The sequence below is a fragment of the Natrix helvetica genome (assembly GCF_964273705.1).
Source record: "Natrix helvetica genome assembly, chromosome: 1".
NCBI classification, from domain to species: Eukaryota; Metazoa; Chordata; class Lepidosauria; order Squamata; family Natricidae; genus Natrix; species Natrix helvetica.
Window position 1 is genome coordinate 118,245,812 of NC_138548.1, and position 18,017 is coordinate 118,263,828.

An 18,017-nucleotide genomic window follows, 5' to 3' on the forward strand; every position below is an offset into this window, starting at 1 on the left:
GCCGTCTCCGTGCTGTGACCGGGTCGGAAGCCGGACTGGTGCGGGTCTAGATAATCAGCTTCCTCCAGGTGGCGCGGAAACTGCTGAGCCACCACACTCTCAACAACCTTCGCTAAAAAAGGAAGGTTGGAGACAGGACGATAATTTGCTAGCTCCTTTGGGTCCAGAGAAGGCTTCTTGAGCAGGGGCCTGACCACCGCCTCTTTCAAGGCGGCCGGCATCAGGCCCTCCCCCAACGAAGCGTTCACCAGTCCCAGTAGCCAGCCTCGTGAGCCCTCCCAGGAGGCCAGCACCAACCAGGAGGGACACGGGTCCAGTAAACATGTGGTGGCCCGCAGTCGCCCGCGCAACCTGTCCAAATCTTCGATGACAACAGGGTCAAACTCCTCCCAGCATGGTCTCTCAAGACTAGTCTCGGACGTCCCCACTGGAACACTGGAGTGCAACATCATTGGTGCTAGAAGGTAGTGGGTTTGCTCTTTTTATATATACTAGTAGCTTGGCCTGTCTCTAGTTTTTATATTGTTGTAAGTCACCCAGAATTGTATTTTACAAGATGGGCAGTTTTACAGGATGTCTCTTATGAATGAATATATAAACACTTGAGAGCTGGTCTCACTGGATTTACCAGGGCTTTCCTCTAAATAAATCTGAATGGAGTAAGATAGTATTGTCCATTTATCACAAGGAATAAGAGAGCTTCCTTTAGCTCATTCAAGTGTATTTTAGTCAATTGGTTCTAATGGAGCCAGCACAAATAGTTTGAGTGGCACAATTCAAGTTTTGGAGTTGATTTATTTTTGATGATGAGATACTCAAGTACAATTATAATTGTTAAATAAAATGGTAAATACAGAACATTGAGGAATGTGGTTGTTGCTTCTTTTATGTATAGAAAGGACAGTTAATGGTTATATGCATCTTGTTTCCTTCTGCAGCATTGCCACTGATTATAGGGCCTACTCTTCAAGTTTACTCTTTGTACTTTATATTCCAACGCAAGCTCTGGAGGGTGAGTACACAAATAATCCCTACCAAATATTAAACAATACAATACTTAGACACCCCTCCCCTCATGGTTTGTTTCTAGGTTTAGAATTTTATTTCCTTAAAAGGATTTGAAAAGGCTAAATCATTTTAGGTGTGTATAAAATTTGCATGGCGATATTGTTAATGGGAAAGTCAATGTCACCCAATTCCAAAGTGCTTCCAGATGAACTATTGCTGGCTATCAAAAGGCCTTTTATGAAGAAGGCATTCAATTTTTGCCTGGGAAAACAAACATATAGAAGGCATGTTGGGGAAACATTAGAGGCAACTGGACAATAACATTGATTGAACTAAGAATGTAAAAGAATTACAATCTAGTTTTCTCAAGTAGTGATTATGAGGGCTTTGATTAAAAAATGAATATGGTGGCTTGAATAAAACTATAAAGTTATGGTTCATCTTTTAAAGAAAAATATCTAGAGGGATTGGAAATGGGGTTGGACTTATTTTTTTGTAATATAGAAGATGGGAGACAAGACTTTCCAGCCTTGCTTAAAATGGGAATTTGCCATATACTATTGTCAAGTGCTCTAATTAAAAATGTCTGAAATTTTATGAGATAATCAAAGCTAATAAAATCTCTACATTCTCACCTGATATCACATAAACATGTCCGTTATTGAAAATAATGTTTTTATGAGCTCAAAGAGGTCCATACGCACAGCAACACTGGTGCTTAAAACACACCTGGTCTCTTGTATTGATAATCACTACATAAAAAGATTGTCTTCCCTGATTAACTAAAAATAACCCTAATAACAACATGCAAAGAAACTTCTTTCCATCTCTATCACTTTCTGGAATGATGTGACCTCAAAATATTGTACTTTAAAGAAAACCAAGCATATGCAATCTTGTCTAGTGAATTTTTCTATGGCTCTTTTCAGTCAGTTAAATCTGTCAATCCATTAAAAAAGAACTCAGGGTAGAACTGGTTCTGTCAAAATGGACAGTAACAGAGCAGAGTTTCCAGAAGATATACATCTGGATCTCATTAAGATGCCATGTAGGGTGTCTCCTTGGGGCAAGGAAAGATGCTATTCTAATCTCCATTCCTTCTCTTTTCTTCTACAGGAAATGGCATGGTCTTTGGCATATTTTATCCGATTCTTTATTGCCTTCAATTGGGATTCATATTGGGATTCAAGGGTGTTTTGGGATACCTCCTTCTTTTGAAGTACTGTTCGTCATATGTACTATTTTCTTTGTGTTTCACTATCCCTTCCCAGACCCTGACTATTCTCTAGATCTACATTCTCTAGATCAGTGATGGTGAACCTTTTTTGGCTCAAGTGCCATTAGTGGGTGGGGTGGGGAAACGCAGGGGAGTCGTGCGCGGGCGTGCCTCACCCATAATGCAACACACGACCCCCCAAAATCGCATGCGCGCAGGAGAGGTACTCTCCCTACTTCCGGTTTGCACATACGGTGGTTTTCAGTCCTCTAGAGGCTTCAGGGAAGCCTCTTGAAAGTCCCTGAAGCCTCCGGAGGGCTTAAACCGACCCTATGAGAGAACCGGAAGTCCGTTCCTGAATTTCCTGTTTGCCCATAGCACCCGTTTTTTGCACTCCGGAGGGAAGATCTTGAAGCCTCTTCAGGGCCTCGGTGGGGAGGGGTGGGGAGGCTCTTTTCACCCTCCCCAGGCTCCTATAAAGCCTCTGGAGCCTGGGGAGGGCAAAAACTGGCTTAAAAAAGGCTGAACTCAGCTGGCCAGCGTGCACATGCACGCTGTCCAGCTGACATGGCAACGCCTCCCGTACCCCTGACAAATGGCTCCGCCTACCATCTGTGGCATACATGCCATCCCGGCTCTAGATTGACTTGCATTCTAAGCCTAACAAACAAACGCATACATTTATCCCACTATTCTACTTAAAAGGCTTGTTTGTGTAGATATAGTTTCATTTTGCCTAATTTGCCTGACTTTGCCTCTTTTCTGTCTCTCAGTGTTCTTGAGAGTATTATATTTACATGGATAGCACAGACGAATCATCTTCCTATGCCCATCGATCATGATAAAAACATGGATTGGTTCTCTACACAGGTAAGAGAGATCTGGGAGACAAAATTTATGGCTGCATATGATTAAACTTCAGCTTGTCTGCGTAAATTCATTATATGACTATAATTTAATTATTGCACTCTACTCTGTTTATATTTTAAATTGTGGTTTATTTTAATCTCATTTGAAACTGTAGTTTTTGTCTCTGGAACTTAGTACTTTGATATGGCCCAAGTGCTAATCAATAAAGATTGATTGATTGACAATAATTCACAGATCCATAATAATCAATTATAATTTGCACATGTGAAAACTGAATCCCTTTTTGGATATTATTTTTACCTATTATTATTTCTTTTACAGTGCTTTTCCTATCATAGAAAAGTTTGAAGTGTGTTTTGAAATGCTATGCCTTTTCTTATAGATTATGGTTGCCCTTGCTTTTGTTTGGACTTTATAAAAATGGAAATGAGATGAGTAGAACAAATATTCTTTGGCCTCATTTTAAGACAATAGTGCTAACTGAAAGAGAAACTGGCCTGTGTAGGAAAATTTTCTTCTAAGCTTTCTATCCCAGCCCCTTTCTTCCTTTCAATCATTTCATTCAACTTTCCTAATATATTTCTCCCCTGTTTTAATTCATCCACCACTATTATTTTTATTATTATCTCCTCTTTATTTCCCCCCTTTGTCATTTCTTTTATTGGCTTTTCCCTTTCTTTTGTTAGCTCCCCATTTTCTTGGGCAACTTGATCTTCACTCATTAACCCTTGTATGGAATTTTCCATTTTTCCCATAGTCCCCTTAAAACTTTTCTGCATCATGTCCATTACATTTTGAAAAGTACCCCAACCTCCTTTAAAATTCCACTCATTTTGTATGAATCTACAGCAGCAGTTCTCAACCTGTGGGTTGCGACCTCTTTGGGGGTTGAACAACCTTTGTACAGGGGTCGCTGAGGAGCTTCCCGCAGAGCCGCTGGCGAGAAGCTGGCCCGAAGGGAAGGAGCAACCTGTGGGTTGTGACCCCTTTGGGGGTCGACCAACCTTTTCACTGTGGGTGCCAAGGAGCCTTCCGCGGAGAAGCTGGTGAGTAGCCAGCCCAATAGGAAGGAGCAGCTTGGGTTCCCTGCATGGCCGAATTAGGTTTGCCAGAAGACTGACCAGCTTCCCAGCAGGCCAGTCTGGCCAGCCTCCCATGCAGAGAGGCTGGCAAGAAGCTGGCCCAAAAGGAAGGAGCAACCTGTGGGTTGCGACCCCTTTGGGGGTCGACCAACCTTTTCACAGTGATTGCCGAGGAGCCTCCCGTGGAGAAGCTGGCGAGAAGCCGGCCCGAAAGGAAGGAATGGCTCGGGTTCCCCGCATGGCAGAATTAGATTTGCCAGAAGACTGATGGGCTTCCCAGCAGGCCAGTCTGGCTGGCTTCCCATGCAGGTGTTTTTCAGTGACTGTTCCAGCCTAGGAGCTCCTACAGGGCACATGCCTTCGCCGGGGTTGAACTGCATGGAAGGGGGAGGGTTGGGCAGTGAGAAGGGCAAAGGCTGAGGAGAGGCAGAGGCAGCAGCCAAGTCTCCACGTGACATTGCTTTCCCCCCTCCCTCCAGCACAGGCCTGGCTCCGCTGAGCCGGCTCTGCTTAGTTCCACTGTGATCCAATGGGGAGATTGTTAGCTGCTCATCTCTTGTGTGCGCGCACAAGCAAAATACCCTCCTGGGCCAGGTTCAAGGCAGAGCGGGCAACAATTCTCCTCCTGCTGTCGCCATTGCACAATGAGGTGAGTAACTGGGTATGCAGGTCAGGGGAGCCATGCTGCGCAGAAGACTCCTGAGCGACAGACTCAGGTCGGTGCAACCCCCTTCCTCTTCGTGTTGGCTCAGTAAGGAGGGAAATGGGAGACGACTTCTGGTCCCTGAAGGCAATGGATGTGTTGTCTGCCACTCGTCTCCCCGGCCAGCTCCGTAAGGAGCATAGTGAGGCCCTGAAGGCATTTCCCTTGCTGAAGCCCCCCAAAAGGCGGCAGCCAGCGTGGGTGCTTTTCAGCATTGCCTAGGGGCCGGGGAGTGAAGGGGGGAATTCTGGGAGTTGAAGTCCACAAGTCTTAAAGTTCCCAAGTTTGGACACCCCTGCTTTAAGGATATTATGAGTACAATATTAGCAGACTATATAAGAGAGACAAAAATCAATTGTGGTGGGATATTGATGTAGTCTATAGGATAAATTCAGCATATGCTAGAAGCCATAACGTTCCAAGGGAGGTACATATTAAATTTCTCAGGAGGAACACAAGGGATGAGGTACTTGGGATCCAAAGGGAGAGACCATTGAAGTATAAAGATGAAGAAATCACCATTCTTAAGCAGATTCCAAAAAAGATAAGAGAGAGAAGGAGGAAGTATTTCCCTTTAGCAAAGAAATTATATAATAAAGGAGTCTGGTTTAAAGGGTTACTGCCAGAAGGAATGTTGATCTTCTGGGATGGAAATAGGATTAGAATCAATACAGTACAGGAGGCAGATGCCTTTATTTTAAAAAATTATCTCCTCCTAGAGGATGAACATACCGTGTTTCCCCGAAAATACGACAGGGGCTTATTTTCTTTTGCCCCACGAAATATGCCCTTGGGCTTATTATCAGGGAGGGCTTATTGTTTTGGGGCTGCCGGGCGGCTGCTCCCTTGTGAACTGGCTCCCGAAGAGCCGGGCAGAGCCTCAGGGGCCAAGCAGCCATGAGGTAACCATGCCCACGAGCAGCCACCCGGCAAATCCCCTCTCCAGCCGAGAAGAGCGCCATTCACTGACCTAGGGGGTAATCCCTAAGGTGCCAAGCCATGTGGCGCTCTGCCCGCCCCCCAGCTCCTGCGGCTTGGCACATTCGGGATACCCCCTAGGTCAGTGCATGGAGCTCTGCCCGGCTGGAGAAGGGGGTTGCTCGAGCGCCTGTTCCGCCCGCAACCTCACCAAGCCCTTGTGCAGCTCTCCCAGGCCACCGCCGCTGGCTGCTGCTACCCGCCGCCGCCCGCTGCCACCCCGCTCCGCTCCGCGCATAACTTCCAAACTCCAAAACTTGGGGCCGAGTCTTTCAGCATCGGCCACTCTAGGAGTGCTCTCTATGGTGGGCCGGCTGCTGGAAGACTCTGTCCGAAAGACTCTCTGTCCGGCAGCCGGCCCACCATAGAGAGTACTCCTAGAGCGGCCGATGCTGAAAGACTCGGCCCCGAGTTTTGGAGTTTGGAAGTTATGCGCGGAGCGGAGCGGGGTGGTGGCGGGGGGGGCGGCGGGCAGCAGCAGCCTGCGGTGGTGGCCTAGGGAGCCAGTTCACAAGGGAGCAGCCGCCCGGCAACTCCCCCTTCGGCCAGGCAGAATGCCACTCCCCAACCTAGCGGTATCCCGAAGGCGGCAAGCAACGTGAGCGCTCCCCCCCGGCTCCTGGACTTGGTGCTTTCAGAATAACGCTAGGTCAGTGAGCGGTGCTCTGCCTGGCCGGAGGGGGGGTTTATTTCCAGGGATGGGCTTATATTTTTGCCCACGCGAAAAATATGACAAGGGTTTAGTTTCAGGACATGTTGTATTTTTGGGGAAACACGGTAGTGAGTGTGGTGGCAGGAGCAGCATGGTGCAGGAAAAGAAGGAGGGGGCCCCCTGAAAGTTCCTCTGGGGACAGGGAGGAAGAAGCAATATCGAAAAGGCTCAGATCGCAAAAATAAAAATATTTGAAATAAATAGCAATTGGTGATACCTTAGAAGTGACAAAGGAAAATGAATGAACACATGGTTAACATTACAGAATAAGATCTTGTTTTCTGCCTATGTTTTGTATTTTGTTTTTAAGATTGTAAAAACTGTGAGTGCTGGATGGGTTATTAACACCAGTGTGGGAGCTGCCAAATTTTTTTGTATACCTATTTACCCTTCCCCATATATGTGTAAAAACCAATAAATTTTTTTGGGAAAAAAAAGGAAGGAGGGGAATGGAGAGCAGCAGCAGCAGCTGGTTTGATGCAGGGAGGGAAGAGCTCCAGTTCTCCTGCACTGCAGAGGGCTCTCCTGACGCAGGGCTCTGGAACTCTTCCTTCTCTGCATCCAGAGACGGCTGCTCCAGCTCTTTCCTGAGCCAACATGAAGGGGACCGTGGATGGTGGTGACCTGAGTCTGGCGCTGAGGAGTCTCCTGCACAGCGTGGCTCTCCTGCGCAGCGCAGCCAGCTAGTTACTTCTCAGTGGTGGCAGCGGAAGGAGTTGCTGTTCCCGCCGCCGTGATCCCGGTCCAGGAGGGTATTTTGCTTACATGCCCAAGAAAGAGGTGAAAGAGTAAAGGGGGGAGAGAGAGAGAGATAGGGAAATGAAAGAGAGCTGGAAGGAGAGAATGAGAGAGACAAAAAGAGAGGGAAAAATCAGGGGGAAGGAAAGGAAGAGAAAAGAAAAGAAAGAAACTTTTAGCATTTATAGTATCCAAATAATCACACAGTTAATATATCTTATTTTGGATCTCTTTCAGCTCTGTACTTATCCGCCACTGTTTCAGGGGGTGGAGACTTGACAAAACTACCCCCTTCTTTTTCAGCCCCACTGTTGATCAATCTTTTCTAGAAAGGGGCATTTCTGACAGAAGTTTTAAAAAACCACAAATTTCCTCACACAGCCACCACACTGTTCTTCTTCAATATCACTCCTGCACACATTTTACTGTCCCAGTTGCCCCACCTTCGTGACTGCCCAAAAATGGCAGTTGCCCCTGCTGTCATTTGGGAGAGCTTGCTTTGCACCTAACGAGGAAATTGTAAGTTTCTCAAGGAAAGCAAAGAGCCTTTCCTTCCTTCACTGTCCCTCCAGGATAGCTATAAGGTCTCCCATCAGCATTTACCGGTTGGATTTCATGGGGCTCAGCAGAGCCTTGCTATTTTCCAGCCGTTCTCACCATAATGTCAACTGTCCCAGGACATTCTTTTTAGAAAAGGAGGCCTGTGAATTCAAATCATACCAGACAACTTGGTTCAGTCTGGAATAAGTAAGGGAAGATTTGAAAGTAACTATTAAAAAGAAATGTTTCACAAAATGAAAAATAAGTATATTACTAGAATTATATTTTAATTCTCCATATTTTCAAAACTGTATTCTGGTGACTATCAGATTTGATAACAAATGAGTATTTAAATTCTACTATTAGGGTAATATAATTTAAGATTTCCCAAATTCAATATGTTTGTCTAGAAATACTAGTTATATACCATTACATACAAACCAACCAACATGAATATAAATATAAATCATGGACAAATATAAATATATATTGTGGACATTTGCTTGATCTTCCTTCATTCACAGCATGTCTGAACTAAAATCTGTCTTTCTCTCTTCTCCCAGGTTCAGTCAATGTGCAATGTGAATCAATCTTTTTTCAATGACTCGGTAACGGGGCACCTGAATCTTCAAATTGAGCACCAGTGAGTACTGAGATTTTAAGCTATCAGTGAGAAACTGCTTCATAGTTTGAATAAGGCAAAAAGTAAAGTATCACAACTTCTTTGCCTTCCTTTCTGCCTATAGTCTCTTCCCTACGATGCCTCGCCACAACTTTTGGAAGGTGACTCCTTTGGTGAAATCCATGTGTGCTAAACATGGTATTGAATATCAGTCAAAACCTCTCTTCACTGGCTTTGCTGACATTGTGTAGTAAGTATCAGACTATCAGGCCAGAAGAGGAGTTGGGGATCTAGGAAACATTCAACACATGCTTAGTCCTTAAGCATGTGTTCTATCACATGGATCTTTTATAAAATTATTTAGTATTAAATAATTAGTTATCAGTTAACATCAAGGCAATGGCAAACTATTTCCATATTCCTTGCATGAAAATTACACTCCCAGATGCCTCCTAAAGATAGGCAGACTCTGCCTTCTCCCTATCATCATGACTATGAAATTTGGGTGCTTAGATAAAGTACTACTTTATGTAGACTTTATATAAGTCCATATAAAGCAATGGTGAAATTCAATTCTTTTTACTACCGGTTCTGTGGGCATGGCTTGGTGGGCATAGCAAGGGAAAGATATTGCAAAATCTCCATTCCCACCCCACTCTGGGGTCAGCCAGAGACAGTACTTTCTGGTTCTCCGAACTATTCAAATTTTCCACTACCGGTTCTCCAGAACCTCCTGGATTTCACCCCTAATGTAAAGCATACTGTCAAGACATGTCAAATACCTAAAAGGATAAGTATCACTCACGGAGATTTTTGTGCTACTTTTTCTGTCCTCAATTTACTGCACTTGAATTCACTTTTCTGCTTGAATCAGAGGCAGACTTTTTCTAAGTAGGACTTAACTCTCATGGCAATGAAGAGAAACTTACTTTCTCTTATTTTCAGTTCCTTGAAGGTTGCGGGTGAAATCTGGTTCCAAGCATATCATCTTGAACAGAAAACACAAAATCCTAACATCTCCTTCACAAGGGAAGAAGGGTGAAGAGACAAGATAGATTTGAGATGGACCTTGAGAGGCTTCAGGCATAGAAAAACTAGAGTAATTTGTGAATGAAACAGAATGCTGGAGAGCCTTTTGGCCTCAACTCAACTTTTGGCATGTTTCCTAATGAGTATTCGCATTGCAAGCAACACCCATCCCCTTTCTTGCTTCTGGGTCTTGGATGTATCATAAATAAATAAAGTTTCTTAATACTTTTCATTGAATTGCTTTGTTTCTGCTTTTTACATATGACCTCTGTTTTGCACTTGTTGTGAAAATAAACTTAATGGCTATTGCAGTGGATTCTGGATTATGATATGAGATTAAATTGCATCAGCAGATACAAAAAGCAGCTAAGAAATCAATCCATATTTCTTCTATTTTGTTTTTATCATTTGGAGATTCCATATTGTTTACTTTTTTCACATTTTTTTTATTTTTAAACATATAAGACAATATTAAAAATTTTCATCCATTACATACAGCATGTCGTTTGGTTAGAAGTGTTTTGCATCTGTATTTTCTATTACACATACAATCACAGTTTTTCCCTCCAATATAACCAAGAACCTCACTTTCATTGTACAGGATATGTTCAATTATGATTAATATTTCTTTCTTTTCAATAAGCTTTATTCTCTTACATTCTTGATTGTCTGCTTAACAACAACGTACCTTTATGCAATCATTGTCTCATTTTAAATATTTTTACAGTGTAAAAGAATTTACCTACTGGCTTCCGGTTCCGGCGGCTGATGGCGACAGGCAAGCCTTGCTCGCCCCGCGCATCCCCGGTGGGCTTCCCACTCCTTGGGGGGCACAGGACGCCCCGCAGAGGCATCCTGCCAGAGGGGCGGCACTGCGGGGGATCCCTGGATCGGCGGCGGCTGGCGGGCCCCCCCCCGCCTCGCTCCAGGCACTGGGGAGCATGAAGGGGAGACGCTCTGGCGTCCTCGCTGTGAGGCTGATCGGAGAAAAAGAGAATAGAAGGATGCGGCTGCTGTGCGGTGAGGAGTGAACTTCCTCCATTCCCTTTAACAACTTTAATAACCTCAACAAAAAAGTCAGCCGTTTAAACTTTACTTTCGGCTTGAATCGGAGAGGCGCGGCTGGAGGGAGGGGGATTCCCCCCCTCCCTTGGACAGGCGGCTGGAAATGATTTAGCTCTTAGCCCCAGGGGAAGGAGGAGGAGGGGGAGAGCCAACCAATGATGTCACGCCCCTACTAAGTGAATTTTCGGATTTAAACCTTAAAACAATGATGATCTGGAAACTTTGAACATTGAACTTTGAAAACTTTATTTGTTGCCACTAAACCTGAAGCTGGCATGGCAAGATGGCACACTTCCATTGTCTTTATGAAATGTGAAATCTGCCTCCACCTTCAAAACTTCAGGCTTCCAGTCTTTGTCTCCATGCTACTCAAACAAACCTCTTGTTGATTGCTGTCTATTGAACTCCCTGGAGTGAAAAATTTTGCTCTATTGCCAGGGGCCAGTGGAAACAAAAACTCTCTTCTGCCTGGGCCTTCTGTCTCCTGGACTCTCCTGGCTGTCCTGCCTTTCTGATTGACCATTCTCTATACTGACTGAACTTTTTATTCTACAAAGAATGTCACCTAAAAAACCACCTCCTGGAAAGCCTGGCTTTGCTGCCTCTGCCCCGACATCTGCAACCTCCAGTCCTAGTACACAATCAATGATAACAGCCTTGATGCAACCTAAATCTATGGAGATGGAGTTTCAACAAATGTTTCAGCAACTCTTACAGGGACAAGAGGAAATAAAGAAACAACTGCAGGAGATGAAAGAAGAAATTAAAGAGAACCAGGCCAAAATTAATAAGAACTCACAGAGATTGGACCTTTTGGAGGGTGGGGCGGCTGAGATGAAGGAGGGGATGGAAGGGATGCAGAAGGGAAACAAAGAACTTGACACCCAGCAGATGAAAATAGAGTTTGAGAGAATGTCTTTTTATCTTAGATTTCAAAATGTGATAGAGACAGATGATGAAAACATAAGGGATATCATGACAAACATTTTGGCTGACTACATCCAGAAAGAGAAGCGACAGATGGGGTGGGAAATAGACCTGGTTTATAGAGTAAACTCAGCCTACGCTAGAACACACAATGTTCCCAGGGAGGTACACATTAAATTCCTCAGAAAAAGCACAAGAGATGAAATTTTGAGCGCACAAAGGGGGCAAGCCCTGACATACAAAGATAAGGAGATAACCATTCTGAAACAGATCCCCAAGAAAGTGAGGGAAAAAAGAAAAAGTTATTCGCAATTAGAGAATTAATTATACCAAAAGGGGGTGTGGTTTAGATGGTTGATGCCTGAAGGTATGCTAATATTCTGGGAGGAGACAAGAGTTAGAATTAATACACCCATAGAGGCACAGGCCTTTATGGAAAAAAATAAACTACTCCTAGAAAAACCTGATGATCCTTCACCAGACACACAGGACATGGGAGGGGCCAGAGCCCTGCCGGCGGGGGGAGATGGGGCAACACTGAGAAAGCTCAGATCACAAAAATGAGTAAGAAAATCCACCTGACATAAACTGATCGAAATTACCAATTGGATTTATATGCTGACTATATGCTACTACTTAATAATGAATTATATGTAAATGTATACTATGAGTATGGAGGGGGGGGCGCACCTACCGCACACTGCAGTTGCCAAAATTTGTAACCTTTCCCCTACCTTTTTCCTTTGCAAAATACTAAAAAAATCAATAAAACTTTGTTTAAAAAAAAAGAATTTACCAAGTGTTTATGTTTATATATCTATCACTACTTTCAACAGGATATCTTTATAGTATGCACTTAGAGTTATATATTACCAATCTTCTATCAAATGTACATTAGTTCATTTATTATCTTTGTCCTTCATTTTATAACAAAAAATTCTAAATTATTCATATATGTGTCAGTGTTTCATTGTATTATTATTAGTCTAACAACATTATTATATTTTTGCTTTTCTCTTTCAATTAAAACATTGTATCGTTATTAGTCTATTTAACATTATTGTATTCTCACTTTTCTCCTTCAATTAAAATATAAGTAAAACATTTTTCATGTCCAGGTTCTTTTTTCCAGCCACTGATAAAACAAATCACATATCTTATAAAATTGCTCATCTTCTTGTTCTCTAATTTCAAATGTCAATTTGCTCATTTCAGCGCTCTCCATTATCTTTCGAATAACTTCTTCCTGTTTTGGTATTATCTCGTTTTTCCAGTTTTTTGCAAATACAATTCTAGTTGCTGTTAAAACATTTAGAATCAAATATTTTAAGTCTTTGTTGTAAATTTCTGGTATGATTCCCAGTAAAAAGATCTCTGGTTTGAGGTCTATGTGTTTATGTATCATTTTCTCGAACCACATGTGAATTTTAGTCCAGTATCTTTTAGCTTCAATACAAGTTCACCACATGTGGTAGTATGAACCCGGTATCTGATGACATTTCCAACACTTTTCCAATTTATTCTTGGACATTCTTGCAATTCTCGTTGGGGATAGATGCCACCTATAAAACATCTTATACAAATTTTCTCTATATGTAGTTGACATTGTCATTTTATAATTTTGAGACCACAGTTTCTGCCATTTTCCTAAATCTATCCCATATCAAAAGTTTTTCCCCCAAGCTATCATAGTTTCTTTAACTCGTTCCTCTTGTAATTTAATCTCTAATAAATATCCATATAGTTTTTTAATTACTTTTTCATCAGTACCAATTAAAATTTTATCTCTCAATCATTTCATTGTAAAGACCTATTGATTTTCTATCTTCATTATATCTAGATTTTATCTTTAAGTCTGAATACCAACTCCTTTCTATTCCTTCTTGTTTCAACTCTTGAATAGATTTGAGTTCACCCACTGTATTCAATATTTCAACATATCTTACTGTTTGTTCCTTTTTATATATTATTGGATATGAAAATGCTTCAATAGTTGATATCCAGGCTGGAGTTTTTAAGTAGTGTAATCTTTTAACCTTTTCCCAGTTTAATAACAAGGCCTCCCTTATATAATGTCTTCTAAAATAACCATGTGCTTTAGTTCCCTTATACCATAAAAACCATGCCATCCCAACAATAAATCATGACCCTCTACATTCAATAATCTGGAATTTTTTAGAGTTACCCACTCCTTAATCCACATTAGGTTTGCTGCTTGATAATATAACTCCCAGTCAGGTAGGCCCAGTCCTCCTCTTATTCTAGCATCTTGTAGCAATTTAAGTTTTATTCTTGCTTTTTTCCCTTGCCAAATAAACTTCAAGACTATTTTATTTAGATCTTCAAAAAAGTCCTTGCCCAATCTAATTGGAATTGTCTGGAACAGATATAAAATTCTGGGTAAAATGTTCGTTTTAATTGTAGAGATTCTTCCTAACATTGATAGTTGCAGGTTTTGCCATTTCATCAAATCGGTCGCAATTTGTTGTTTGAATCTAGTATAATTATCCTCCTTAAGAGTGCTACATCTAGCTGATAAGTATATCCCCAAATATTTAACCTTACTTGTGATTTGAATCTGCAAAGCTTCTTCCTTCCTTTCGTCTTAATGGTATGTTCTTTGTCAAAATCTTTGTTTTGTCTTTATTTATTTATTTTCAAGCCTGCTACTTTTCCATACTCCTTTATTCCTTCCAACAACTTGGGTGCTGTCTCAAATGGGTCTTCAAGAATAAATACCAAATCATCTGCAAATGCTTGTAGCTTGTATTCTTCTTTTTAAATTTTCATTCCTTTTATTTATTCTTCTTCTCTAATCTTTCTATTTAAGACTTCTAATGTTAAGACAAAAAGTAATGCTGATAATGGGCAACCTTGTCTCGTACCTTTCTTTATTTCAATAGAGTCTGTCAATTCTCCATTTACCATTATCTTTGCGGTTTGTTTATGATATACCATTTGTATAGTTTGGATAAATTTCTTACCAAAATTCATCTGTTCCAATTGTAAAAACATGAATTCACAATTCACATTGTCAAAAGACTTCTGTGCGTCAAGAAACATCAAAGCCATTTGTTTTTCAGGATGGGCCTCGTAGTATTCCACAGTATTCAAAATCATTCTCATATTATCTTTAATTTGTCTCTTTGGTAAAAAACCATTTTGATCACACTGGATAAAGCTATTTAAATACTTCTTGAGTCTGTCTGCTAATATAGATGCAAATAACTTGTAATCTGAATTTAATAAAGATACTGGTCTATAATTCTTAGTTTGTGTTAGATCTGTCTCCTCTTTTGGTAGCAATACAATATATGCTTCTGACCATGATTTAGGTATTCTGTTCTCTGATATCACTTCGTTCATGACTTCTAAAAGAGGGAGAGACAAGATTTCTTCAAATGTTTTGTAGAATTCCACTGGTAATCCATATGGACCTGAGGCTTTTCCATTATTTTGTTTTTTGAGTGCTTCCGTTAACTCCATCATTGTTATTTTACTCTCCAACATTATTCTAGTTTCATCTGGTATCTGGGGAAGATTAGCATCCTGTAAATATTTTTAACTCTCCCCTCTTCCATTTTCTCTTGTTGATACAGCTTAGCATATTAGTCTTGTATAATTTTCTTTTTCTCAGCATTTCCATAATGAATGTATTTACTTGATGTTTCTCTCACCCAGGGCTTCCAATACTGGGAGAAATCTACTAATTCTTCCACATTCATTAATAATAAGAGAAATGAAAATGTATCTTTCACAACCTAAGAAATAATATCACCAAGATGACCATGCATGTTTATATTTCTGTCCTTTTCTTCATTCTAGTGGCTTCTTCTTGGACTGAGAGGGTGACAGAGGTGGTATTCAGCAGGTTCTGAGCAGTTCTGGAGAACTGGTATCAGAAATTTTGAGTAGTTCAGAGAACTGGTAAATACCACCTCTGATTGGCCCTGACCCCATCTATTCTCTGCCTCCCAAGTCCCAGCTTCCCCACTCCAGGGGAGGGTTACTGCAAAATCCCCATTTCCTCCCCACCTGCTGGGACTCGGGAGGCATAGAGATTGGAGATAGATGATGTCATATAGATTGGAGATAGATGATGTCATATCCCTCCCCCTCTGTTGAGAGAAGGATGTTCAATTTTGACATATACAACCTCTTTGACTCCCTCTTTCAAGCCAGCAGTCATCTCTGTTCAAAATGTGGACTTTGCTGTCTTCAAAAGAGTTCCTTTGTCTTTCAAATGCATATGGATTGCTGAATCTAGTTATGATGGGTTTTTCCCCCCTACGTTGTGCCCTAACTATGGTTTCACTCAATGATCAAGATTCAGTCCCAATTTTGTTTGTAAGGTGAGGACTGTCAGGGTGTGAATTCCACCCTGGAAATTGATGTATGGATCTTGGCAAACCTTGAAGTATACTTTTGAAGTAAGCAAAAATAAACCTGAGGCATAATCTAAGAAAAACATTTATTTGTAAAGAAAGTAAAAATACAAACTTACTAAGCTAATTGATTACATCTTGACAGAGAGTTCCTGTCTGCCTTGCATACAGACAAAGGAAGAAGAGAAAGAAGGTATGGAATGTAATGACATGCGTGTCAGGTGTTCCAAATACCATGTATGAAATCATCAGAGACCAAGGCAGAATCATCCTTAAAGTTCTTTTTTAATCATACAGGCAAGTTAGCACGTTTATGGAATTCCAACTCTAATGTTCTTCCTGGAATTCCACCCAGCTGAAAGTTCATGATCTATCCCCACACCCACAAATCCATCACATGTTCCAATCATCATCTTCCACGCTGGCATCTACACCCCTCTGCTTCCAGTCAGGTGTCGAGGTGCGGAGACAAAAGATGACCTTGAGCTTCTATAAAAGAATGGCAACAATACATTCCACAAATCTACTCCTTTCTATTCCCCCTCCCAACTACTACACTAATGAAACAGCATAGGAAATTAATAAAAAGTGTGGCAGGCCAAAGATCCTAAAAGAAACATAACTACAGGCCTGACAGGCGGCCTCTCCTCAGAAGAAAAATGTTTCCTGTAAAGAGAATAACATAAAAGTTATCATAATAAAATTAACTACCTCTCCTCCCCCCAGGGGAACCCTTTCACTTATCGGGAAACTTCTCATGGAATTGCTTTACTACCTTCTCCACTTTTTGGTTCCCACTGTTCACCCAAGTAACTTCAGACCAAGGGTAACCCTTCCAATGCTGTACTGTAAGCGACCGCTATTCAGCCTGGAGTCTACAATTTTTTCCACCTCAGATTGTGTTTCCCCTTCTATCACTACAGGAGGAGATTGAGCTTGGGTGGATGCTCTTCTGTTAGACCCAATTACTGGTTTCAACAAGCTACAATGAAATTCTGGGTCAATTTTCCCTAGACTTCTGGGTAGACTGAGTTGAACTGTAACTGGGTTAACTATCTTCACTATTGGGAATGGACCTAGAAATTTTGGACCCAATTCCTTGCTAGGCATTCCTAATCTTATGTATTTGGTAGACACAAAAACTTTGTCCCCCACACGGTAGGGTTTTTGGAGCGAGCAATGTTTCTCAGCTTGCTTCTAGTAGGCTTCTGCCACAACTGCTAGAGCTTTCTTCGTATTCTCCCATCCTTTCTTTAGCGGGTCCATCCATTCATTCAAAGGCATGAAGGAAGGAGGTTCTCTAGGCAACTCAGGCATGGCAACAAATTCCATGCCACTGGTAATCTGGAAATCCGCGAATCATGTGCTGCTGTGGACCGCATCGTTGTATGCCACTTCGGAGAAGGTTAGCAAGTCTGACCAGTTGTCTTGTTGATAGTCCACAAAACACCGGAGGTATTGTTCCACCACCGCATTGGCTCTCTCTGCTGCACAGTTCATGCTGGGATGAACCTCTGAGCTCAGTTCTTGTGTGGACCCAATGGATCTCAGGACCTCTCTCCAAAACTTGGCTGTGAACTGGACTCCGCGGTCTGAAATGATCCTCTTGGGTACTCCGTGCAGGCGATAAATGTGTTTCACAAACATTTTCGCTAATTTCTTTGCGGATGGCAATCCTGAGCAAGCTATGAAGTGTGCCTGCTTAGAAACCAAATCAATAACTGTCCAGATTACTTTATTCCCACTGCTGTCTGGGAGTTCCACGATGAAGTCCATTGCGACCTCTTCCCATGGTCAATTAGGGCTCTCTGCTGCAGGTGCTGTAGGTTCTAGGCTCTTGGATTCAATCATCCACGGCTGGGCCTTTTCCTCCTCCGAGGCTCCCCCTTGGTAGGACTTTTTGTCACCTTAAGTTGAGGATCCTCTTCCAGAGGTCGTTTGGGCATTTCCCCCTCAGAGGCCTCCCCCTTGGTAGGACTCTTCATCACCTTTAGTTGGGGAATATCCTCCGGAGATTCTTTGCCCTCTTCCTCTTCCGAGGCCTCCCCCTTGGTAGGACACTTCGTCACCTTAAGTTGGGGATCCTCTTCCAGAGGTTGTTGGCCCAGATGACTCTTCTGTGGTGGCATCTGGGGCCCTCTC

At 42.1% G+C, this 18,017-nt stretch overlaps 1 protein-coding gene across 1 annotated transcript in view; it reads left to right on the plus strand.

Annotated features, from left to right (window-relative positions):
- The window catches only part of LOC309389220 (acyl-CoA (8-3)-desaturase-like), a gene marked incomplete at its 3' end in the record, with an annotated part of 61,551 nt that overhangs the window by 17,513 nt on the left and 26,021 nt on the right, over positions 1 to 18,017 (plus strand). Inside the window, 7 exon segments of the mRNA XM_081947322.1 lie at positions 939 to 1,012; positions 2,125 to 2,173; positions 2,176 to 2,227; positions 2,998 to 3,094; positions 8,411 to 8,490; positions 8,594 to 8,719; positions 9,415 to 9,507. Coding sequence (XP_081803448.1) covers positions 939 to 1,012; positions 2,125 to 2,173; positions 2,176 to 2,227; positions 2,998 to 3,094; positions 8,411 to 8,490; positions 8,594 to 8,719; positions 9,415 to 9,507 — 571 coding nt within the window.